The 26,741-nt window shown below is 42.5% G+C and overlaps 1 protein-coding gene across 1 annotated transcript in view; it reads left to right on the plus strand.

Annotated features, from left to right (window-relative positions):
- Positions 1-26,741, plus strand: part of LOC119379040 (AT-rich interactive domain-containing protein 5B) — a 72,578-nt gene that overhangs the window by 10,730 nt on the left and 35,107 nt on the right. Inside the window, exons 3-4 of the mRNA XM_037648179.2 lie at positions 9,274-9,720; positions 21,727-21,779. Of these exons, the coding sequence (XP_037504107.1) occupies positions 9,274-9,720; positions 21,727-21,779 (500 nt within the window). The remainder of the gene's footprint in view (positions 1-9,273; positions 9,721-21,726; positions 21,780-26,741) is intronic.

The following is a 26,741-nucleotide window of genomic DNA, read 5'->3' on the forward strand; positions in this document are numbered from 1 at the left end:
TGCGCTCGTACGGTACGCTCACTCCTGTGTTGTGAGACATTCGTAACGCCAACGGCCAGTGCAACAATGAAGTCACAGGCATGTGTTCCTTCAGTTATTGAACGCATCAGATTCTACGTCGCCAAACACGATACTATCGCCTTTTGCGATCGTTTGAGGATACGGGCCCTGACACAAATAAGCAAAATATGATGAAAGCACAATACACACAAAAGGTCAGAATTAAAAAAAAAGTGCAAAAATGTAAATGAAAAGCAACCTTCAGTACCTCAAGGTCAGCTGCAACAAAGTTCTAGGCCACATAGAAAAGACTAGTTGAGGTTTGTTTATTTATTTGCACCTACTAGGCTATGACAGCTGTGGGAGATATAGTGGAATATAGCAGTTCGAGATTACAGCAAGGATTCAAACAAACCATGAAGAAAAAAAGCTTTGTAACTTAAAGGGACACTAAAGGCAAATATTAAGTCGACGTTGATTGTTGAAATAGCGGTCCAGAAACCTCGTAGCGCTGCTTTTGTGCCAAGGAAATGCTTATTTTGAAATAAAATCACGTTTTTAGTGGTCCGCATCGCGTTAGCGCGCTTCAAATCACCCGCCTGAAAATACGACTCTCATACGTCACTGCTGTCATGCCCAACGTTGCCCGCTTTTACTGCGCGGCCGCCGACACTAGTAGCAGCCGAGCGGAAGTAGCGGGACCCACAGTAGCAACAACGGCGCTGCGGCAAAGACTTGCTCGGATGGGCACATTCAAAGCCGTCACCAAGTTGCGGTTGGTCTCGTAATCCTCAGTACGAAAGTGCAGCGAGCACACACGCAGAGGTTTTGACTGTTTAGCACACTGGCGCAATGGCATGACACTAAGCCACTTCGAGCGTAAGGGTTCATTCCGCGGCACCCAGTGAAAAGACACACCGGTTTCCTTGCTGCAGCACTGGCGTTGTGCACCATTCGGGCATCCGGCAATATCACACGCATGCGGCATTTTGTCGAACTTTCTGTCAGAGCGACCTTCACGAGCGCGCAAAACACGCACGGCAGTACGCGATCCCGAAACTACCACTGAGACGGGCGAGGCACAGTTCAGCGAAAACGGAACCTTTGAACCACGCGCGCCGTTCCCCATGGCAACGCCACGGAGGTTTTGTTTTCCATGAATCAAGCGGAAACGAACAAACATCATTTTATTACGTCTTTTGATGCTCGGAATGTTCTTTTTTTACTGCTGCTAGTTTGATTACTAGTGATTTATTGTAGGCCGACTTCCCTACGTCATCGGGATCACTTCGAAAATGTCCCACTCGTGGCGCTCGTCATGTGATACATTTAGCTTAATTTCTCGGTAAGTAGGGCACTGCTGTTGATAATATTGCCATTTTAGAAGTTGTCATACATTGGGCTTTCACTCTAACATAAATTGTTATTTGCCTTTAGTGTCCCTTTAATAGAGTCTTAAAACAAACAAACAAAGAAGGCAGTAAAGGAAGCACATATGTGAAACAGAAGAATAATTGAATCAATACCATGAATGCAAAAGAGCAGAATAAAAAGAAAGGCATAAAAACATAGGTGCAAATTTACTCCAGAAATATTGTTCATAACTTTTTAGAGCGTGAAGAAACAAATCGGTGGGTAATAAGCAGATGACACCAGGTAAAGCATTCCATTTTTTAGTTATTTTATGAAAGAACTATACTTCAAGGTGGTTGTGTGTGAAAGATAGTGCTCGGGGTTAATGTCTTGGCAATAGCATATGGATGATGAAGTGGCAGTACACAGATAATGATTACATGAAGACAAAGGGTTAATATTAATAATTCAGTAGAGAAGTTTGAGTGAGTCACCATCTTTAGCATCTTTAGATGCTGACAGATGCGAAAAATTTAACGTTACTGTTGAGGGAGGAGAAGTTACAGTCAAACTGTTGATAAGCAGAGCAAATGGCCTTCTTTGGGCAGTTTGTTGATGTTGACTTGTTTATGTGGGTTTCAAACAGCTGTGCCATATTCTGAAACAAGATAGACAGTCAAACCCATATATACATTGAATGTGACAAGACTCTCAAAACAGTTCAATATATTGGTACGAATATATGAGATATAGGCCCCAAGCAGTACGCTTCACTGTGTGACAGTTCGTTACTCTATTAATATGCTTCACTGTATTACATGGCTGTGTTGCTGTGTTGCAGTGAAGCATATTAAAGACAATTTATCACTGTGGTGTGGGAAAAAAAGGCAACCTCGCTACACAAATCAGTTATGTCTTGAGATGCATGCTTTTCTCATTTTTCTTTCGTAGTATGCAGTTTTCTTCAGGTTCAATCCCTTGTTTGACAGCATCTAACAAAATAATGCTGTTTCGTGGCAGTGATGTAAAAAATGAGAATGATACTGTTAAGAGCACTTTCAGGGGTGCAACGCAGCATTGAAAGTAGCAGTGAGCATTTTCATTATACATGTAGCCAACATGAAGAAATTGCATTATGCTGAACAATGAGCCTCCAGGTCTGAAGGCAACTAACTCGCCTGCTGCTGGGGAATAGCTCGGGGCTGTATTGAGTAGGACTGTGGCATTACGATAGTCCAGGTACTGGGGTTGCCAATTCCAAAAGGAAGGCCTGTAAATTGAAGAGCTTCAGAATAGGTGCTTGGATTGTTATGGGTATGTATCAAGGAAAGTTAAATATATTTAAGGGAGAGATGGCAAGAACAAATACAGTACCGTCTCGTTAAATGGAACCTAAAGGGACCAGGAAAATATGTTCCATTTAACCCATATATGCCGAAACTCAGAAAAAATGACAAAACAAATATTTTTCTTCTCAGAAAGTGTACTTCTACCCTCAAAAGAAAGCACAAGTTCTTTATTTACTGTCAGGTAAACGCAATACTGTTTTTCAAGCCGTCCTATACATACAGGGCCCTGGGCATTAGGGGGGCTGTATGCAGGTGTGGTAAGCCTTGAAACATTTCACATGCACACCGACATTGCACTTGTTCCTCTCCATGACGTATTTCATACAGAGCACGCGTTTGCCCGGAGAAAGTGGTCGGCATTTCACGTGCACTTCTTTCTCACCATGTCTTTCACACAAAGCACGTGTTTGCCTGGAGAAAGCGGTCGGCACGTGGCAGCATGAAAAGCAAGCAATGTCTAAGCTTGCACACGTTGAGAACGAGGCCTGCTTGATGCGCTGTAGGTGGTGCTAGTCATCAGCTAAAGAAATAACGATGTTAGAGTGCATCAAGGAAGCGTCCTATATGTAGGACACTGGGCATATATTGGTTAACAGGAGTTCCATGTACTTATATACGAACAGGGGTGGAGAATTCAAGTACGACACCAATCATATTAGAGGCAGTTTTTAAATTTAATCAGCAGTTTCATTTAAGAGATTTTTGTTTTCTGAGAGTCTACTGTATTTATGTTCATGAGATCAGCGAACTGAAATGGACGTCACTGGACACTTTAAACTTGATTCCTTGATGGATCTTTTACTCCAGGCAGGAAACCAATGAAAAGGGATGGCATAGCATTTCTAGTAAGCAAAGCAGTAAATAATTCAATACTAGGCTGTAAACCAGTCAGTGATTGCATCATTTCTCTCAGAAAAAAAAAACATCCAGTACACTACACCCCAATTCAAGTACACTCCACCTCCGAAGCAAATTAGAAAAAAAAAAAGAAGAAATATATTGCCAACTGCAAGATGTTGTAGCGTAGTTAGAGCACCGCACAGGCTTAGGCCTACCTGGAAAGCCAGGCGTGGCTAAAGTAGTTTTCATGGTGGGCCCAGGCCTGAAGCGCTGGGCTCTGTGTTGGGCCTAGGTTTGAGGCTATGGGCTTGGGTCGGGCTGAGCCTGTTTGTTAATAGTATCTTCTATGGGTCCTGAAACACTTTTTCAAGTAATCATAGAATGACCTCAGTATCTGAGTGTATTGCCGCACAAATCGATTGCTGCAAAAAATTTTTTAACCCTTTCAGCCCTGGATTTTTTATTTCGGTCGGGGAATCTTTTTGTGCGTGTTTTCCTAATAGTTATGACCTCAGAAGACCAAAAACGAAAAATTGAGCCAGTGGTGCAAGTATTAATGGATTTACAGACATGACGTCAAATTAGGTCATCAGGGCTCAGCGGTTGCGAAATGAGAAAAATTGCATCTTTTTTCCTGCTATTCACTAGAGTACACAAAATGTGAACCACGTCTCATTTTTCAGTGTGATACTCATTGAAACAGTTTCGGTACGTCGATCCGAAAATGGCGCTTAGCCGCCTCAGCTGACCCGCCTCGGCGTCACCCACCACTTCGGTCAAGCTTCTTCTTCTTTGCGGCTCCCAGCTCCGCAAGCATGTCGCAATTTTGATGTCAATCGCAGTGGGGATCATTGAAGAAGTATTTTCCCAAGAATCGGCAGTTTTGGTTTCATTTCCAAGGTGCTAGGGCAAGTTTTGTGTGATGGTGTCAATTGACACCGCCAGGGCCGAAAGGGTTAATCCCTCAAGTACAAGCAGAGTTACAAGAATTTGTAGCACGCTTTGAATGCTTTTTCTCTTCTCTCATCCTGATGAGCACACTGCAAACTACACAAAGAGGGGGGAGTTAAGAAGTTACATCAGCACACGTCATGAACTTGAGCGCGTGTTATGAAATGCATTCGCTCACTTCTGGTGTGATTCTGGCGCATGCTAGTGTTGCTATTGTGTAATCTATGGAGTGCAGCACTGGCACTTGACAGCACCTCATGGCAAGACGTGCATCTGATCCAAGTGCTGCTCTTGATTTATGTCAGCTATTGGCCAATAGCTGCATTCTGCTAAATGATGAAATAGAGCTGCCTCCATCAGCTTCGAAAAAAGTGAGTATGGGCCTCGGTATGAAGAGAGGTGCTTGAGAAAGTATTTGCTTTGCGCTTCACATGTGAACTCTACATGCTGCTTATGAGTACAAAATTTGGCAGACATTTTGGAACTTAGTGGCGCCATTATCATGAACTTAAAAAATTGGTCAAGATCTGTTCTTCCACCTCCTGCTGTTCCTGCCCACGTACTCTGGCAGTCACCTATAAAGGTACAACAACGTTTGGGAGGCCTTCCCTGTTATAGGAGAAGGAAAAAGAACATTGCACAAAGCATGGGCATTGATGCACCTGTTCATATGGGGCTACACTCACATGGTGTTTGGTAAATAAGCACCCTGGGGCTGTATTCTGAGATGATTGCGAAAGGTGACAGTGTCGCCTTATTGGACATATAGCTTGAAATGTTGAATAACTGGATCAACTACTTGCCCATTACGTCATCGTTGCACTGGCCATCGGTGATTTCAAACGTCTCAGAATACAAGAGTGAGCGCACTCTACAAGCGCAGAGCAACTTGAATGTAGCATTTCCTTCTAGTGTACTGGCCTCTATGCAGTGGCTAGGCTTGGCTCTTACTTGAAATGTAAGAAATGTTGAAAGTTCTTTCAACGTTTACATAATTGTTTAAAGCGTAGTATAATTTTTTAAGAATGCATGCTTGTGTGAAAGGTATTTTTGTTGAGAGTTCGACGGCACACTTGGAGAGTTCAGCTGTGATTTGCCGTTGCAGGGACATCATCTCAGTATCTCAACATCTTGCTGGCATGCGATAAACTATGTGAGCAATGCATGGTTCTTGCTGCTGGCATGTTCAAACCACAAAGAAACACATGCTCGGTGAAAGCTTCAGTGCAAAAAAATGCTGCACCAAGGAACAATACTGAACGCTACCATCATGTAATTGAAATTCTAGTTGCTATCACTAGCCGATGATGAAAAGGTTTGTTCGTTTATTCCAGGCATGTCAAGAGCACAGTGATGCAAAATTTACATCGCTGGAAATACTAGATGGTGCAATCAACCTTCCGGTTTTGCTTACTAGCCCATCGGTGCACATCAGAGGCGACAATTTGGCAATATCTCCTTTGGCGATCATCTCGGAATGCGACCCCCGCACAATTTTCTTGCTTTGCACATAAAATTAGAAACCGAGTGCACATACAGCTGTGAAACCATGATCACTATGACATCTTGCTACATATTTCATGCACCTGTCTGCGCGATGCGTTGTTTGGGCAGAATTAAACTATTGTTACACCTTTATAAACTTCAGCGAACACAACAGTGTGCTGAGAAAAGAGAATGGGAGGTTTATCATCCTAGCAATGCACATTACAAATACACTTTCTGTTGTTGCTTGGATGCTGTGTGCCACGTGTAGCACACCAACCTTCTAAGGAGTAGCGGTGCACCGTGAAGAAGCACACTTCACTAAGCATGGGGAGCCACATTCTTCTCTGGGCATGTATATTATCACCTCGTGCCTAAAACAAGATGCGATGGATGTGCGCCATGAGAGTACATATTTTATTTGCAGCTAACTTTCAAGCAGATCAGCTAGCTTAGGAAAAAATTGCTGAAGGAACCCTTGAAGAGAACATGCTGGGTTAAAGAGTGGCCTCTGGCTTAAGGGTGGCGAATACAGGCAGCCTTAGCAACTTCTGTGGTGAACATATCTTGCCCATCTTCTTGGGACAAAAAGAGGAAGAGCAAGGTCTGCACTATTTCATGTTGTTTGCCAAGTGATGCCTCCCCTGCTTCACCTGGAAGAGGAGCTTTGTAGCTGCTGGCTGAGGGTGCTTCACCATTTTAATGACTGCCTCAGAATACAGGGTTTCCATTGAAATCTCCCACAATATTGTTTGAAGCTATGAATACAGTAACATTGAAGATACTTTCCCACAAGTTACTTGGCATGTAATATAAAAAGATAAGGACATGGTTCTTTGTTCCCCCTGCTCTCAGATGCACAGAGCAATGCACATTCATATGTGTATATGAAAAGAGCTGTGCACAGGTGCTAAATTCTTTTCTATGTTCTCATTGCAATTTCAACATTTTGTGTGTCAGTCCCTCCCTTACTTCTTTTTCTTTAACGTGTACACTTATTTCAGTGAGAATGTACAACAGTGCCATACAAAACATGGGCGCAAACTATGGGCAACATTGTTGAAAATGTTTTCAGAAAGCGATATTGCAATCGGTGTGCTCACACTTAAGTGAGTTCTTGGCTTACTGACAATACATTTTCAATTATACTTGCTTACTGATGGTTGTTAAGAACCAGCTGATGCCACTGAAGAAGATAATTGTAGAAATCAAAATGGTGTAAGAATTGAAGCTTAAGAGAGTTCGTAAGGATCCATTAAGAAGGTATTAACAGTGCATAAATGCTGTTTGCCTCTACTTGTCCAGTCCCGTTTCCTAATCGTGTATGCACTGTTAATACCTTCTTAGAAGATGGTGTGTTTGTATAGTGACTGCTGGGAATCTTTATGTTTAAAGTTCAGAACTGTTATTGGACATTTGAAATGTTGAAATTAGTTTTCCGTAGTTTTTATAGGATTGTCACACACTCCTCTTGAAAAGAAATGTTTCTGGTAACTTAGTGGAGAGAAACGGATGGCTGAATGTGTTTTACCTATATCTTTAAAAATTTTATTATTGCTTTCAACAACTGGAATTGGGAGCCGCTAGTGCTGCTGCTGTGTGCTATCACCACGAATAATTTCTGTAGTGATGTGAATGGCTGGATGGTTAATAGTGTATCTAGCATTAAAATATTGTTTTATACAATGTTCATTATAGCCATATATTATTGCATGATAATATTGACTAGAAAAAATGTTAAACCTACTTTATCATATCGAATAATTTGTTGTATCAGTCTTTAATATATTGAGGTGTTACTGTATTGCAATGTACAGTGTTGGCTGTCTCAAGCATTAACCCCTTAACTGCTTTGGACGAGCAGAGCTCGTCCTGCCCAAAGTGTCCCCAAAGTGCTTTGGACGAGCAGAGCTCGTCCTAGCGGAATAGGCACTCCCCTCTTGCGTTCAGGACAAGAGGCGCTCTTCTATAGCTTAGATTGCGTGTATTCCACCAGATGGCAGCATTTACTTGACAATTTATTTTTCTCCTGCGGAAAGAGTGTGGTTTTTGTATGAAAAGATTGCTTGCGGTGGCAGCCACCCATGCATAGCTGGCTCGTCAACACGAAAAAGAAGCTTTTCATTTTCGTCATCTTCTTCGAGTGATGATGATTCGGATACAGATGTTTATCTTGTGTCCGGAAGTGAAGACAGCAATGGCGGTGAATTGAGCATCTCCTTCGGTGATGATGAAAACAGCTCGGAAGTGAACATCGCGAGTGCTCGTCAGTGGATCCTGCGTGATGCGGACAATCCTCCTGTGAAGCCTCCTCGCTTTCCATTCTTGGCCATTCCAGACAAGACTTTCAACTTGTCATCGCCAGATGACCATATGGAATATATTCAGCAGTTTCTTCAAAAGTGCTTCATTTGCTCTCGGAAGCGAGGAGAAAACGTGAAAGAGTTGAGAAAGCAAACTCGCTTTTGATGCAGGAGCTGCAACAGGCCCCCTTGCATTATTCCGTGTTTTGATTTGACTAAGTATGTGGTACAAATATTTTTTTCAACATCGACTAGCTGCTTTTTAGTACAATCAGATTCGAAATCAGCAATAAAAAAAATGGGCACTTTTGGTTGGGAAATTTTTTTAAAAATAAAGCACATAAGGGGTTAAAAATATTGTTAGTTATATCTTCTGCATTCTTTGTCTAGCAGAAAATTAGCTGTAGCTGTTTGTGTGATAATTGCTGTGCCGCCAGTACACATCAGTTGTTATGTCTTCCTTTAACACCTCCTCCCTTTTTTTTCCCGTACAAGTTAACGCGCTAGCTCCTCAGAACATTACGTGAAGCTGATGCATGTTTTTCTGTTTACAAGTGTCCACATTTTGCTTTTTTGCATTTTCATGCAGGGGCGTAGCCAGGGGGGTGTTTCGGTTTCAGAATACTCCCCAAAATTTTCTGAATGCTGCATACCTCCCCCCCCCCTTCTCCTCACCCTCCTTTCCACTCGTATTTTTATGTAGATATTACAGTGAACAAAACAACTAACCCTTCGCATTTTTTAAAGCAGAAAAATGAGTAAGATATTACTTGTGCACAGGCTTTCTTTCTTGTTTATTTTTTGCTGGTGGTGTACGAGGCCCTTAGAAAAATATTTCTGGCTACGCCACTGTTGTTGTGTGTAGGTTGGAAAGTGCTTTGTTCAGTTGAGAAGTAGAGGGGTGACTTGGTGTGGCCGCTTTCACAAAATAACAAAAACTTATCGTAAACGTTCTTATATGAGACTTATAAATCCTGTGCATTGCTTTGCAGCTCCAGTGGAGAGGGGCCGGCAACGAAAGCGCATCCGTAAGGCTAACTCTGGATCCGAATCCTCTGAAGAAGAAAGCTCGGAGGTGACAGCTGCTCCTAGTACACCATCAAAACCTTCAGTGCATCATGGCAAAACAGCCCAAGACAAAACAGCAGATGTCAAGTTAGAGAAAGTGAAGTCAGAAAAAATGTCACTGGACAGCGTCCCAGAGGACACCCCTAAAGAAAAAACTGCGCAGGACAAAGTGCCTCTGGACAGAATGCCTCAGGGTAGGACGTCACAAGACTTGTTGCCTGACACAGTGTCACAAGAGAGGAAGCCACATGACAAAATGCTTTTGGACAAAACACGAAACGGTGCCGACGAGTTTCTACGACGCCTTTTCCAGTTCATGAAGGAACGCAACACCCCCATTCAACGTGTGCCTCATCTTGGGTTCAAACAGAGTAAGTCTTCTTTTGGTAGTCCCCTCTTTCTCTTATTTCTTTTCTTCTCTCAGTGTCAAATGTAATTGGGCCACAGACACATGTAGTATGCACAACAGAGTTCTCAAACACTACTACCTCCATACGTTTAGCAGTGTGCAGAGTATTTCTTTTATTCATTTTCTTCTAAATATGCACATTGTTTATATTTCACAGTGCAACTGATGGGCACATTTCTCCTGGAGTGTGTAATGTTCTTGTAGCATTGTTGAGGTGTGCATTTCAAGGCATATATCTTTGACCTCGGTAGTAAGAAGAAATAGATCTGCAGATATGGAATTATGATCGTTATTCTGTGTCATTATGGTTACGGCTTCAGGCTATTGATTTATTGTGTGGCACTGACATTTAATGAACAGGAGGAATAAGGGCAAATTAGGGGCTCAATTTTTGTTAGTTGCAACCCCAGGAAGCATAGGGTTTAAAAAGACTATTAAAGGAAGCATAGGCTATAAAATGTAGAGGGCAATCTGGCGCTAGTATCTGTGGGGCCTCCTTGAGTGGCACCTCAGCCACCATGGGAATGATGTACAGGCTTCAGATCTGCTTCAGATGGGTTTTGTTGTTGAGATTCTTGGTGCTTGTTTACTGAGATTTAAACAAATTGATATGAAGTTATTTCCAACTAAAATTTCCTTCATTCTTCCATATGTAAAACTTATTTCAGAAAGTTAGTGTGACCGTAAGAGTAAAGTGATGCAAGGACAAATTTTACCCCCAGGATATGGATTGCTCCACGCTTGTGTTCTAGATTTGGTGCTATGAAACGATAATTTTTTTCAAAAAAATTTTTTTTTCAATGCGCTCAAACACACCACTTTAGTGCTTTGTGCCACATTTCAACACCCACGCCGGAGAAAACCGCGCACATTGCGGCAGGATACAGCCGCTGCGCACGGAACGAAACCAAAATGGTAGAGGTAAGACTTGTAAAGAATTTGCTAACTAAGACATTCTCATCTGATGCCTGTACTTCCCATCATTCTCATGATGGTTGAACAATCGCAGTGCCAGATAGCCCTCTAGTTTTTAGTACGAAACTCTATGCCATGAAGCAAACAGACAATGAAACCAGGGAAACTGTGGGGAACAATAACTGTTTCATTTTAATAGAAATGTGAAGTAAGAAGGAAAGAAACAAAAGTGAATAAAAAGACAGCTTGCTGCAGGCCAATCCGAGCCCAGAGCTTCTGAACTATTACTGATGTTCATCCATAGTGCAACAGCAGTGGCCATTGTCCTGAACACTTTTTTGAGTATTTGTGTATGTGAACTAGGTCTTGTCAGCAAAAATAATAATGCTAAGCTTTGTCGACGAGATAGCACCGAAAGGCGAGTGTTTTTCGGTACTGTCTAGCCGAATAAATTGGTTTATATGCAGGGTGTTTTTTTAAGACAATGGAGATTTTTAATAAAATTCCTATGACAGTAAGGCTCCTGTCGTTTTCGCACATGAACTCTATGTCGAGGCAGAAATACGTTTCTGCAGCTAAAATTACATTGAAATTAACAAAAACTTCTCAATTAAGTTTTTAATTATAATTAAAAAGTTGATTAAGAAGTTCGACTTAAGGGCAGTTGTTTATATTGGAAAGTTGTAGTGCGCGCCAATTTACAGCATACTGTTTTTTAGAAATTACGAAAGTTGCACATAATTAGAAATATTCATCATTGAATTTTAAGGGGAGATGCTACCCAAAGACTTTTTTTTTTTTTAATATTCAGCTTAGAGCAATGAAACTTGCGCTATTTGTAGAGAATTTTTATGCTGATTCCAGATATGTAATTAGTTATCTTGCAAGTTGCATATTTTTTGTTCTGCACCATGACAAAAGTGTAAAACATAGGCCTTGTGCCCACCCTTTTTCGATTCTTAAACTTCTACATATTTTGACAATTGATGGCTCATATTGCTCCAATTGAACATAGAGTGACAAGAACTAACCAGAAAGTACATACAAAATATTTACTAGACGTGAAAAATTCAAACATGGGAAGTCCATACGTATTACCCAGACCCCGCTCAATGTTTAGTTGCAAGTTTTCTAATATACATTATTAATATTGAGATTTGGAGGATATAACTGCACTCCTCACACCTTGGAGAAAATGTGGGCAAAATTTCATGCAGATCCAAGCACCAGAGGTACCAATAAAAAAGAGGGGCAAGCTGAAAAAGTTGCCAAAAAGTTTGTTTTGAGAAAAACGAAGTTTAAAGTTAAAATTGAACGTTTATTTATGAAAGAGGTCGTAAAATGCGATCAAAATTGCACACGAAAGAGGTAAATTGTTCTTCTAGTAGCCACTGCTGCTAAAATGAACCAGCGCCATAAGTTTCTCCCTCACAGCTCTTTCGAACAGACTCCTTGACAAGAGATTGCTTTCTCAGTGTACGCCGATGTGCCCTTGCTTCTTCTTTAAGTTTGCCAGACATTTTTTTTCTGGAGTGCGCTGTCTCGTGATGTGCCAAGTGCTACCAGGTCAATAGACGGAAGCACACCCAGCTTCACATTGACAGCCAAGTCATTGCGCGAGCTCCTGCTGTCGTAGGTTCTGCTTGCGATCGGTCCGTCACTCGCCGCACTTATGCTGGCTTCCTCACTCGAAGCAGCTCGCCGCGACGTACACGTCGCCGAAATAATACTTTCGTAGCACTCACTGTTCTCGCATTGTAGTTCCAGAAACAACGCCTTTGCGTTTGTCAGCTGGTTCCCGGGCGCGTATTCCCGAACCGTGACACGTTGGACACACTGCACCGATCATGAGGATGTTCAATGCTGTTATGTCAGCGATAAAGGAAGACTCTTCCTCCCGTGATCTTTCTTCACCGTCGAAGAGTCCAATTTTCTTTCTGAGAGGCGCTGACATACTCAAAAGCCGTGACAAACTCGTCTGAAGCACTGGCGTGGCTGTCGCTAGGCCTCGCGGCAGCCAACGCACTTGCTCTTGGGCGAGTGTTTGGTTTCGATTTACGCCGGCGTCCTTGAAATTTGTTCACTGAGCAATACTTCACTGGCCAGTGACCGCCTTTGCTTCGACTTTCTTCGTCCATAATGAAGATAAAGACACGAGAGAAACATTGTTCAGCTGCGCAGCTCGATGAGACAAGGACCCTGCAAGTAGCTTCGCAACACACAAGGTGCGCAATTGCCAATGGCGTTTTCCGATCCGTAACACGTGATTTAAAAGCCACTCGCAGCGCTCGAAAAGCGCGGTAAAACATACTTTTTTAATTATTTCTTGCACTGCAGCAGCCCAGGAAACTGGTTATTTGGAGAGCGAGGCTTGACTGATCTCCTTGTGTGTTCTGCAGTGGTGATCGGCCGTGCGTTATCGGTCGCAAAGCGCTAGAAGACTGCACACTTTTGGTCTTTGAATAGCCACATTATGCTCTTTAGACGCAATTTTAATGCATTTCCAGTTGCGTCTTGACTTTGATTTTTTATTTTTGGAACAGTAGAGATACTAATCTTCACTAAACAGGTCAAAACGAAAAATTGATAATTTCTGAAAAAAATTGTGTTTTTCGAATCGCATCTCCCCTTAAGGCCGGTACCAAAACTGACCGTGCCCGGCGCGCAAAAAACGTGACCGCTCTGTTACATCAGACCGGAACTACACGTGACAAGGGAGTGACGAAATATGAATGAAGGCCCGTTGCGGCCATATCTTTTCGTGAAAAGCGGCAAGTCATCTCACTTGCGCCAGGGGATCGCCTTAACGTTTCGTGTGGTGTTTGGTGCTTATCTGTATCTTTTGAGCTGTGCACAAACACACACACACAAAAAACGCAATATCAACCTTTTCTTTCCCTGTGAAGCATAAAACTCGGAGATAGCCACTGCGGCGCTTCTTCTTGCAGACAGGTGAAATAGATTTTTGCGCTTGTTTATAGTTTAAGAAAGAAACAGACAAGCACCACACTTCGGATGCAAACAGTAAGCTGTTTACTTGTGTATTCCAGAATGCTTGCCAGTTTTCCTGAAGAGATTCCACTTCGGCATGCCTTGTTTTAAATTTCGTCGCTTCCTTGTCGAGGGTAGTTCTGGTCTGACGTAACAAAGTGGTTGCGTTTCCTGTGTGCCGGGCGCACTCAGTTTCGGTATCGGCCTTAAAATTCGATGAATATTTCTAATTACGTGCAAATTTCGGGATTTATCAAAAATGGGTATGCCATAAATTGGCGTGCACTACAACTTTCTAATATAAACAACTGCTCTCAAGTCAATAATTCAAAATTTAATTAATGAGTTTTTGTTAATTAATCACATCGGTGTAAGTTTAGCTGCGAAAAAGTATATCCGCCTCGACATGGAGTTCATGTGCCAAAACAAAATGAGCCTGGCTGTCAGAATTTTTTATAAATAATCTGTATTGTCTAAAAAAAAACACCCTGTATGTGTCAATGTATGCTGAGACTGCCAAAATGATGCCAGTGAGTACATCTATGATCTGTGTAAAAACATTAAATTGTGCTGTGAATTCTGCACGTTATGTCGTCTCCCAGATCGAGATCTCTAAAGCATAGATATCTCATAATGAAAGATCAGTGTGTGTGTGCATGCACGTGCGAGTGAGGGAAGGAGTGAGGGAGGGGGAGGGGCTTGAATGTAGAAGAGCCCCTAAAAAAAGCCCTTATAAGTTTATTTTGTAGCTTTGTACTATGAATGGGTGGATGACGGCTTGCCCTTTCCAGAATCCTTAAACGTTAACTAAGTGAAACATTTAAGGATTCACTCAAGGAGGACAGACTCTCTTGTAATAGTATCAGCTGTTTTATGTCTCATCTTCCTTAAATCCTACCATCACCCGCTCATACGTCTGCAGAAATAAATTGGGCTGGGTGAAAAGATCCATAAGTTTGGTAAATTTGTACTGCAAAGGGTTGCAATACTATAGTGCATCTACCAAAGAACTTGTAATGGTACAGTCAAACTCCATTACAATGAAGTAATACGTGACACAAAAATACCTTTGTTATATCCCATATTTACTTGATTTATTTTATACCTACATTTTGCCTGGGGGCATTACATTAGGGGATACAACATTAAAATTCACACTTTGTGTCAAAGTGGCACAGATCTAACCACACTGTTCATGGAGCATAATACACAGTCTGACTATTAAAAACATTTAGTGTGTTTCTTGTTACTCTCTGCTACTTGCCACTTTGCTTTAAGCTTGTGTGCTAGCGGTAGCACGTGTGTGTGTGTGTGTGTGTGTGTGTGTGTGTGTGTGTGTGTGTGTGTGTGTGTGTGTGTGTGTGTGTGTGTGTGTGTGTGTGGTGTGTGGTGTGTGTGGTGTGTGTGTGTGTGTGTGTGTGTGTGTGTGTGTGTGTGTGTGGTGTGTGTGTGTGTGTGGTGTGTGTGTGTGTGTGTGTGTGTGTGTGTGTGTGTGTGTGTGTGTGTGTGTGTGTGTGTGTGTGTGTGTGTGTGTGTGTGTGGTGTGTGTGTGTGTGTGTGTGTGTGTGTGTGTGTGTGTGTGGTGTGTGTGTGTGTGTGTGGTGTGTGTGTGTGTGTGTGTGTGTGTGTGTGTGTGTGTGTGTGTGTGTGTGTGTGTGTGTGTGTGTGTGTGTGTGTGTGTGTGTGTGTGTGTGTGTGTGTGTGTGTGTGTGTGTGTGTGTGTGTGTGTGTGTGTGTGTGTGTGTGTGTGTGGTGTGTGTGTGTGTGTGTGTGTGTGTGTGTGTGTGTGTGTGTGTGTGTGTGTGTGTGTGTGTGTGTGTGTAAGTAGGTAGGCAGAGCTTCGAACGTCTCAGCTAAATTTTGTAGCCATGCCAGATGCGTGAATCTTGCAAGGGGAGCACAAATTTGACAACACCCTCTTTTCAAATGGGGCAGTACAACAGTAAGACTGATAACTGGGAAAGTTGGTGTGCATCCATATTTAAACTTTTTTAGCGCACACAAAAGAGTGTGTCTCTATCTTTCTTGTCCTTGTCTTTTGTGCACGCTAAAAAATGTTTAAATGTGGGCAGTATAACTCTTCGGCCACCATTGACTGTTCCTTGATACCAGCTGTCAGATTTTCACAGAGAGCTGCCATTGGTCGATAGAGATTTCATGTCCAGGTAGGATGATTGGATCAGTGTGCTCCTTCCAATTTTACGAAAAATCATAGAAAAGATCAGTTATCTGAAAATGGTATCTTTGTAACCTACAGGCATTGCTGCAAGTGCTAGCCAAGTTTCTCACATCTTGGATTGCTATTTTGGCCACAATATCAATTTATATCACCAATACAAGCTATATTCTGACTGAAAAAAAAGCACAAAAAATGGACTCTTTGAATGCCATGCTGCTTTGAATGATGTATGCTGCAGCACTAGGCACACAGTTTATGCCCCTGGTGGCAACTACTGATCCAATGAAAATATTTCAATATATTGTGTTACATTTGGTTCAAAATCAGCTTTATCTCTTTTCCTTCATTTTCTTAAAACAGGCCTTTACTTACCCAGCTTGTTTGGCGCAACAATTGCTTAAGCTCTAGGATAGCTACAACTGTAACGTTTTTTTGCTGTGTGAAGCTAAATGCATAAAGCGTGCAAGTGCTTGTAGCAGATTCTTTCCTTTCTTCCTCTATAATTTTTTTATCTGCTTTTGTTTGTGATCGTTACTAACTGTACTGTAAAACTGAACTTCAGTCGCCTACTAATTGCTAATTGTTCTTGGGTTTGAAAACTGCTTGTAGCATTTCAGTCCTTATCCATTCTGCTTTCCACTCATGCATTAGACATAGCTTTCTACCCAGTTTATTATTATTGTCACTCCATGTAATAGTAATTAACATCCGTTTATCTTAATAATTATTTGAGCCACCAAAAAAAAATGATAGCATTTTGAAAATCAGTACAAAAAATACATATATATCGGTGCTTTTAAATTGATTTTGGTAAAAAAATAAACAAGACAGATCCAGGTACCGTGTCCCCCCCCCCCTTCTAACTGAATTGGCTGTAGTAGTTGGAAATGAGAGTTTAGAATTTTGATGATAATTGTGCATTTCCTTAAATAACTGTTTGCTGTCTGCTCACACTTAGCATATGCCAGCCAAATGTAAATGAAACGGAACACCATAGGGAAAGTACTATCCCACTCTTATCAAATGGAGTAACTTCCAAGCAGGTAGGAAAGAGGAACATAGGGATTATGATGCCTCTGCTAGCACAAGGTCTTTTTAAATAGATTTTTTGGTACTATAATTCTGGAAGGCATTTCACTCATTCCGAAGTATTTCTGAGATTTCAAAAATAAGGTGGGCAAGAAAAATGTAGCCCAAAGCTCCTTTAATCCAAACTGGAAAATAAATTAGCTTTAAGAAATATTTTGACGGCTTCCTCCGAAGCAGGGGGAAAAGAAAAAGAATCGCATAAGAAGTAGAGTGCCATGAACAAATAAATAGATGTTTTCAAAATTTTTAAAACACAATGTTGATAAATATACCATAAATATAATTATTAAGATGTCAGTGATGAATACAAACAAATAATTATTGCAATACAAAGATATTGAATGCTTCTTGGGTGGCTGTTAACAACATACAGTGCATCTCTACAAAAAGTATAATCTAAAAAAAAAGACTGGATGTATGCATGCTAAAAAACCCTGCCTGCACGTGTGCATGCATATATTTAAGTAGGTAAATATGGAAATTTATTTACACTTAATGTCCATTGTCCAGGCAGCTCTCTATTGCTGTCCATGAACCAGAACATGTCTCCCTCCATGCAGTCTGTTGTGCTCAATATTTCACGTTCCTTGAATCATTCTACTGCAGTTGCAAACGGATGGCGTTACACTTTGTCACTGTGCCTATACAAGTCTTAGGAGCATCAAAAATGTACAACATGATTCTGTTGTTTCTAACTTGGCATGTTAAATAATGTAGCTTTTGAATGAGCTTTCATAAGTAAAGCCTAAAAGCCACGCATGGTCATTGCTGTCTTAGGGGAAAAATTCTTTTGCAACAGTGATGTGATGACTGGCAATGCCAGTGTTGCTTATGGAAGGTTGTTGCTAATGCTGAACATGTGGTTTTGGTTTCATGTTCAGTCGTAATTCACATGCGACATTTCGAAGTGTTGTTGTGGAAGAAAATGGGTATATTAGAAACGAACAAATACTAATTATTGTGAGCTGCCTTTTTTTTTTGCTTTTAAATCAGCAGAAAGTTAGGATTTCTGGTGATAGACAATCTGTCTTCAATACATTATTTGTCCCCTAGCAGCATTGCTAGGTTGCTGCAGTCATTGGGGTAACAACTGGGGCCTCAATCATAGCTACAATTGGGGCCATAATTGGGATTAGGTGCAGGCATGCTGTCTAGCTTAATTTGAATCGTGGGGTGATGTCAATTTTAGGACTGAAATAACGAAACTTTTGCTCATAAAATTGGACCAAGTGTTTGGGATTTAATTAACAAAAGATTGAATTAGCCAAAAATCAAATTAATGAAAATATATTGTGTATTAGTGTTGACCATGTGCACCTCAAACTTGGACAGTTGTGGTATGCTGCAGTGGTGATTGATATATGCAATGGGTAATTGAAGATATAAAATCTAACCTCTAGTCACATATTGTTTGTCTGGGACCCTAAACTGCTGTTTACAGTATGCTATTTTCGTTTCAAAGTGTAACCCTCTATGGTTTAATCTGAGAGCTGTTCACTGTATTTCATGATGTACCAACCTTGTCACCAGTGCATTGTATTGAACAGAACAGAGTGCATCTCTCATTAAGTGAGTAAACAGTCCACCTGTATATATCCATGCCATTTCCCATATTATTAAGAGTGACAGCTTTGCTGGCTCCCTAGTATTGCTTTTATGAAAACAAATCTTGCCTCCCCTCTCCTGTTTTATTTAGTTCTGTCAGAGGAATGTCGTTTGTTGTACATCACAACTTTTAAAACTTTTCAAAGCATAGGCCGCTTACTTACAGATATGTAGTTTGTAAGTGAACTAGACTTGACATTTGTGTGTTATCTCATGTCAGTTTAAAACATGTCTGTTACTAGGATATAATTTATATGGCTTCATCGTTGTAGAGTAAGGTATCCTAACTACTTCTGGGAACAGCGATTGAAGTGTGGGTGTTAAGAACATTGCTACTGATACTCGAGGTCGGCTTGAAAGAGAAGAGATCACTGATACCTTTATTTCCTGTTTAGAATGTTCTTTAGGTATTGACACAATTTTTAAAATAATTTTTGACAGGTTACCCATTGCCAGAGTTTCCCAGGATAAGGCCACAAATTCCTACAAATTTGTGATAAATTGTTTTTCTACAATTACTAGGCATGAACTGTCATTGTTATGAGGCCTTCTCATTTTCTCTTACAGCAAAGATTGAAATTAACAACAAGGGCAATGTCAGTGGGCTAAATGATGATTTTTGTCATGTTTGGAATTCTAGCTAGCTACTGTATCCTCTTTAGTTGTGCAACAAGTGAACATGCACTGAGCTGCATTTGTCCGAACACTCTCTACTGACTAGCAGTAACAAGGGTTGGATGGGAAGGTGATCAATAATCTTCATTGACAGCAGGCCACCTTCACAGGTCTCGTAAGCGTATGGGGCAAGTGAAGAAAATAGAAATGCTTTAGGCGGAGTAGCATTTTCTTTGGCTTGTCAGCTAGTCAATGTAATGGTATTTCAACTTATCTATGGGGACAGATAGCATGGGATTCTTTATGATAGGCACACTGGCATACATGTTGATCTTGATGTCAGTCATTAATAATGATGGTAACCACACCAGGAACAAGTTATGTGAAGGTAAAATTGACATTCTGAAGTTGTATTTATTCCTGCTGGCTCTTTGAATAAGTTGAATGTGAGGTAGTTTCACGCGCAGACAACTGTTCAAGACTTCTTTTATAATCACAGATCTTTAAGTTCAAAATGCAGGGCTGTTTGTAGCTGTAAAGCTCTTCATGAATGCACATATTCTTTCTCATCTGTTGTTTCGGCAAGTATGTAGACAGGTTACTGACGCTAGGTGTTAGTCTTTAATTTACAGGGGCTTGCACGCTCTAGCATGCCAGCTCCTGTATGTTGAAGTAGCAGTCACTTCCCTTGATTGGTAACATGGTTACGGTTCAATCTAATTGCAGATGAGCTGGCAAAAGTAATAGCAAAAATAAAAGGATCCAATATGCCATTCACGTTTTCTTTGTACCTTGCTCCTCCTTCACTGAAAAAATCTTGTAATTGATGCTGCTCTCTCACTTTAAATAATGGCTATCGTGAAGTAGAGATCTTGGTGCTGTCTCACAATGCCTTGTAAATTGAAGATATCTTTCCTTTAGATAGCCTAAGGAGTGCATAAAAGCAATAATGCCATTTAAATACCGCATTGTTGTTTTTGCCATTGCTGTACAAGTATGTCTCATAGTTTGGATCATTTATGTAGTCTTAACTTGTAATAATGAAAAAGCTATACAGTACATGCACATGCATTGAGGTACTGCCAACAACAGCAGAATATTTTGCAGCAGAATAGCTGCAAATGAGCACTATGAGCACTCGCCGACAACTTTTCTTGGCAAAGCAGGAAAGGCTATGGGGAGGAGCTACTGCACATGTACTGCTCCGTGAAGTAGTCCGGTTCGGCGCACGTTTTGAATTTAGTTTCGGTTCGGGAACCTTTCGTATCTCCTGTGATGGCTGTTCGATTATTCGAGCGGCCATGCTCGAACAATCACATTGCATACCATTTGCTTTGTCTGCTTAGACAGCCATTTCTTAGTGAAATTCGTTGCAAGCTCCATCGGCGAGGCTTCGGAAAAGCTAGAGGGTGAACACGCCATTTTGGCTGTGAGGTGCACGTAAAAGGTGCGACGTTTTCACACGTGTAAAAATGCGAAATGACACTGTATAAGGTAAAACAAATATAAATATCTCCTTGGTGCCTGCTGCGCCTCTTTCAAACAGTGTCCTGTAGGAAATAAAGCAATGTTGTTTTGTTTAATTCTCATGCAGAAAACACGGACGCAATTGTGGGACTATATTCTTCAGCGGTAGTACACGCATAGTTTGGCTCTTTAGCCTTCTCTTCATTGCCAAGAAAAGTTATCCATGAGTGTAGTTATTTCAGTTGTCTTTTCGTGTCAGTCACTTTTTGTTAATGTTTCAGAATTCAACCTGTAGTTGTTAAACTCTGAGCTTGGAAGCAGGGCCGTAGCCAGAAATTTTTTTCGGGGGGGGTTCAACCATACTTTATGTATGTTCGTGCGTGCGTTTGTATGTGCGCGCGTATATATACGCAAGCAAAACTGAAAAATTTCGAGGGGGGTTTGAACCCCCCAACCCCCCCCCTGGCTACGTCCCTGCTTGGAAGCCATAAGCTTGCTCTCTCCCGAGTGCTGTTGATGTGGTGTGTCTTGCCAGTGATTCTGCAGTGCCATTTGGTGCAAGCTTTTTAAAGGAAAAAAATGCTAAAAAATAATAACTCAGCATACTGTAAATGCTGCTTTAAAAAAACAATGTAGAAGGATTTTATTATTTATTGTGAAGTCTGGAAAGCGTGCCAAATTGTTTTATATTAAACCACCTTGATTTTGGGAACTTTTTTTTTAATGCGTGAAATACATTTATTTTCTAGAATTGTTATTCTGTTTATGGCACTTCTAAAGAAACTGTGTGGTTTAACGTTACAGTGCTGTGCACTGGACAGTGAGGGACACAACAGCAAGAGTGGTGAGGAGTGGGGGTGAGTTTTGACTACTTGAGGCTTTCTGGTGCTCTGATACTTAGGCATACAACCATTTTGGCATTTCTGCCGCCATCGAATCGCCACCACTGTAAAAGGGGATTGAACTTGCAAAGTCATGCTCGGCAGCAGAACACCATAGCCACAGAGACACTGCGTTGTGTTTCCTTGATTTACAATGCCTCTGACTATTCATTGATTATTTGTGTTTTGCTAATGCTTATCGCCCTCCTTTTCTTTCTCTGCATAGTTGACCTCTACCATTTCTACCAGTTTTCTCAACGGCTTGGTGGTTATGAAAAGGTATGGCACCCATATTGCGATTGAAGGTTTCTGTGATTTCATTCTTCCTGTCAAAATAAGGCTTCTTTGTGACTTGGTAGCCTGAACTTTCAGTTAATGTGATGAATCCTAAGGAAAGCTGTTACGGTTTTGTCTTTTGTAGCTGACCATTGCACCTTGCGTGCTTGTTTTGCATTGTGATACAAGTGCTGTTGCTTAAAATTGCTGAATCTGTCTTTATATCCAAAGGTTGTGTGTTGATTTTGAGGGCATGCCTATTAAGGATTTAACTCTTTTCCTACTGAGGTTTTTGGCCAGAAATGATACAAAAATAGCAGTCTTTTTTTATTTGCCTAATTGATTCGACGTATGTTTGAACAACTGAAAAAAAAAAATTACGTACATTTGCAAGATCACGCTCGACTCGCCCCGTCCGTGAAGAAAACTGCCCGCTGCTAACGGCTTAACAAGCTCAATTCTGTGCAGTGCAAGTAACAATTGCAGTACAACACAGTATGTGAAATTTCGCGAAAGTGATAAGCGTCCCTGAAAGCAACAGCTGCTCGCGGCTATCACGTACTACGTCGCACACACGTACTGATCAGTTTGCGTTTTGTCTCAACTCGAGATATGCGGCGGTACATTGGCCGCCACTCGTAATTGCACCATCTGGCACGGCGGAATGGGCTTTAGAAGATAACGGCAGGCGTAATGGCAATTGAAGGTGAAGTCCCCAAGCGCCCGCATTGCAATCGGTCGAGTCCTCACAAAATGGCGGCAAGTGTGCATCATCTCTTGTTTTTGTCTGATAGCCAGAAACCTTCCAGATATCTTCCAGAACAAATTTTTCCTGGCAGGTTCTGATGACCCACTGGTAGGCAGAATTGTCTAGCCAGAGCAAAATGAACGCCGACTGGATGTGCGCCGCGCGATGAGCGGAGCAACCTGAAAACGAACGCGCTCCTGGAAAAAAATGTGGAGGAAATGATGTCTTATCGGCCATATCCACTGGGCACAATGGCGGCGTTGCTATGGTTACACGTAGTGGTGGCGGTGCTGCGCCAGCATGTGCGTTTCCGTAGGCCTTGTACTGAACCGTGGCGGACTGGAGGAGCGCCAGCCTCCATTCTTCATGCCGCATTGTTAGCTCCGCAGTGTTCCCCCAGCTGTTGTTGTAGCCATGGGGTCTGAACAAAAGTGTGGGGGACGAGTGTGCATCTATGTACTGCACTACAGATGAAGGATTTGCAATGCTCAGCGAAATACTTCAAGTGCAACAGAAAAGACATTTTTTTAAAAGCCGTTTGAAGTTTGACAGAGAGCAGCGATCAAGCAATTTGGAGAAGACACGGAGGGTACGAACGAGTAATTCGGAGAAAACACCGAGGGGACAATTGAGCAAAGCAGAGAAAGCGCGGAGGGGAGAAATTAGGCAGTGCGGAGAAGCCACTGTCGCTATGCCACGGCTGTCTGCCACTTACCACTTCACAAGTACACGAACAGGCCCTTCTTGCACACCTAAATGAGAGTTTCTGACTACAGAACGTATCATACGACCGCAGTTTCCCGTGGTGCTGAACATTGCTGCCGAATAATCGTATTTTCCGGGAACACATTACACACCGCTCCATTGAGTTATTTTTAGTTTTTGCGATTGTGAGCGTAGGAACCGGGAGATTGTAATAAGCGGGAACCTATCAACGAAGTTCTACTGTATTTCCGTGCCTATGATTCTAAGCTATTCTGCAGAGCATGTGCAAAGTAAAGTGGTGGAACTTGCACGGGTTCTTTCTCTGTTGTGCATAACATTCCATGTCCGCAATACCGTTCTGTGGTTCTCCTCAAGGTACACATGAAGTAGCACATCACTAGTTACTGCTTGTGCATTGAGATGCTAACGTATTCCTCAAGTTCTGCAATTTCACTGGCTTCAGTGAAACTGTCTTAGTGCAATACAGTGAGACTTCACTTGAACGAACTTTAGGGACCCCAGGGAAAAGTTCGTTAAAGTGAAAGTTCTCTGAACTGAAATAGCTATGTTGCAACTTGCTTTGTTGCAACTCGCGTCACCACACATCTGTTTCCATGAGAGTCCATAACGTGCCCGAAAACGATGTAACCATCCACTGCTTGCGTCAAAGCCAGTGACATCAAAAAGTGCTGCGAATTCCACAGCCTTCTCTTGAATCATGCGTCCTGAAACCGGAATGTTTCTGGATCGTCAATTCTGTAGCCATGTGGCAACAGCATTGTCTACTTTTCTGAAATATCCAGTGCACAGTCTCTTGCACGTGGGCCCGAGCTGTGCTCGTTTTAATGCGGCCGTGATTGCTTGACACTGGCTCTTAATTGTCAACAGTGACACCGTCGGGATCTCAGATGCCTTCGCAATGTTGACTTGACGCTGCCCGGAGTCCAGCCTGCGCAAAACATCCATTTTTTCGTCTAGAGACAGGCACTTCCATTTGACACTTATGATAACGAGTACGTGGTTGCACAGCTAAGGCTGCAGCTGTCACTGTGGCTGTGGCTCCGTTTATTTTAAAAAATACATTGCCAGCAGTGGCGTAGCCAGGGGGTGGCTGACCGGGCTACAGCCTCCCCCCCCCCCCCCAAATTTTTTCGTACTGTCGTGTACGGCTGACCTAAACAGCCACTTGCACCTGAAGCCATCCTGGATTTTTTTTTTTTTTCTAAAATTGCTTTCCACGGTCGAAAAGACATTTTTGTGCGAACATTGCTGATTTGACTGGCTGTCCTCGCTGCACCTATGGCGGTCCGTGTAAACTGGCTGTGCAGCGTATGACCGTCAGAAATGGCCTGCAAACGGAAGGGTAGCGCCATGGATTGCTGTTTTGTGATGCAGGGACACGCTGATTAATGGGCTCTGCTCTCCCACGCTGAGCCGTGCTACCGCGAAGGAGTAACCATTGTTGACTAGCCGGAAGCTCGGCATTAAAGGGACACTAAAGGCAGATATTAAGTCGACGTTGATTGTTGAAATAGCGGTCCAGAAACCTCGTAGTGCTACTTTTATGCCAAGGAAGTGCTTATTTTGAAATAAAATCACTTTTTAGTGGTCCACATCGCGTTAGCGCACTTCAAATCACCCGCCTGAAATCTGACTTTCATACGCCACTGCTGCCGTACCCAACATTGCCCGCCTTTACTGCGCGGCCGCCGACAATAGTAGCAGCAGAGCGAAAGTAGCGGGACCCACAGCAGCAACAACGGCCATCGAAGCCATCGAAGCTTGCCGCAATCGCCGCAATGGATGTGGACGGAGAACTTGACAACGAGACATTGGCTCGCGACGCTGGGCTCCAATTCAGCTACTTGAGCCCCAATGAACGCGGTATGCTGCTGAGGGTTCGTAGTGCCGGCATCGTTGCATGCGGCATTTTGTCGAACTTTCTGTCATAGCGACTTTCACGAGCGCGCAAAACACACGCGGCAGTACGCGATCCCGAAACTACCACTGAGACGCGACCGCGTGAGCGAAGCAGGGCGCCGGGCGAAGCGCAGTTCAGCGAAAACGGAACTTTTCGACCACGTGCGCCGTTCCCCATGGCAACGTCACAGAGGTTCTTTTTTCCATGAATTAAACGTAAAGGAACAAACAACATTTTATTACGCCTTTTGATGCACGGAAGGTTCTTTTTTTATAGCTGCTAGTTTGATTACTAGTGATTTATTGTAGGCAGACTCTCATACGTCATCAGGATCACTTCGAAAATGTCCCGCTCGTGGCGCTCATCGTGTGATACATTTAGCTTAATTTCTCGGCAAGTAGGGATCTGCTGTTGATAATACTGCCGTTTTAGAAGTTGTCATACATTGAGCTTTCACTCTGACATAAATTGTTATTTGCTTTTAGTGTCCCTTTAAGCTATAGAGACGACATTGTGAATACACCATGGCGGAGGGGGACGTCTTGAACATGAAAGGATCACATCGAGCTAGTGGAGGACCCAAAAAGGGTGTGGTCATCTTCGACAGCCGGCAAGAGAACGAAACATCCTCTTGCCCCTGTGCAGACCTCGGCGACTCGTTTTCGATAGTATCGTCATCTATTTACCTAATACACCTCACGCGCGGGCCAAAAGTACAGTACTTTGCAGTAAGCCCATTTCGTTGCTCTGAAGGACAACTTGCCAAAAAGTTGCGCCGTTAGCACACGGCACCACTCTAAGTTCCTTAGGGGGTGGCCTCCCAGATCAGCTGCGGTTTCTCAAATGAGCGCCACAAAAAAAAAGTGAGAGAAAAGAAAAAAAAAAAAAAGAGGCGCTGCTCGTTAAACTAGTGGGAGAGAAAACATTAAATAAAACCACGCTGTTGTAGTTGGGGCTTTTGTTGACGGCGCCCATTGTGCAGACTACAACGCGCCACACTATTTACAAAGAAAATGACACTGCCGGAATTCAACATGCCAGCGCTAGCAACTTGATGCGGGTGCACAGAGGGTGACGTCACTGCCTCAGCAGTGCATTTTCAGGGGGTCTGACACACTGACCTCCGCTAGGTTTGCTGGATGGCGCTTCGAGCTCTCCGGCGCACGGTCACCGGAAGTTAGAGCACTCGTCCCGGAAGTTTGGCAAATGGCCGCCGTGCAAGCGTAGCTGCTGCTATGTTTGTGCCGGTGTCGTTCGCATTTCGCCCAAAATGCCTGCTTGTTGTGCCGTAAACTGTACAGCATTAGCTAAAATTGTCGATAAAAGCTGTAACCACTTGGCGAATCAAAGTAAAAACTGTCGGTTTCCAATAGGCACCAATGTGCAGACTGGATTATTGTCCCTCAAAACTAGCAGTGTATGTGTTCATCAAGCCATAAATTTCTTCCCCTAGAGCAAAACTGTCGCCGTGGTGGATGTGTGGCTACGGGGCTTGGCTGCCAACCCGAAATGCGTGGGCTCAATCCCGGCCTCGGCGGTCACATTCGATGGAGGCGAAATGCTAGAGGTCCGTGTACTGTGCGATGTCAGT

This window comes from Rhipicephalus sanguineus, chromosome 1 (assembly GCF_013339695.2).
Source record: "Rhipicephalus sanguineus isolate Rsan-2018 chromosome 1, BIME_Rsan_1.4, whole genome shotgun sequence".
NCBI lineage: Eukaryota > Metazoa > Arthropoda > Arachnida > Ixodida > Ixodidae > Rhipicephalus > Rhipicephalus sanguineus.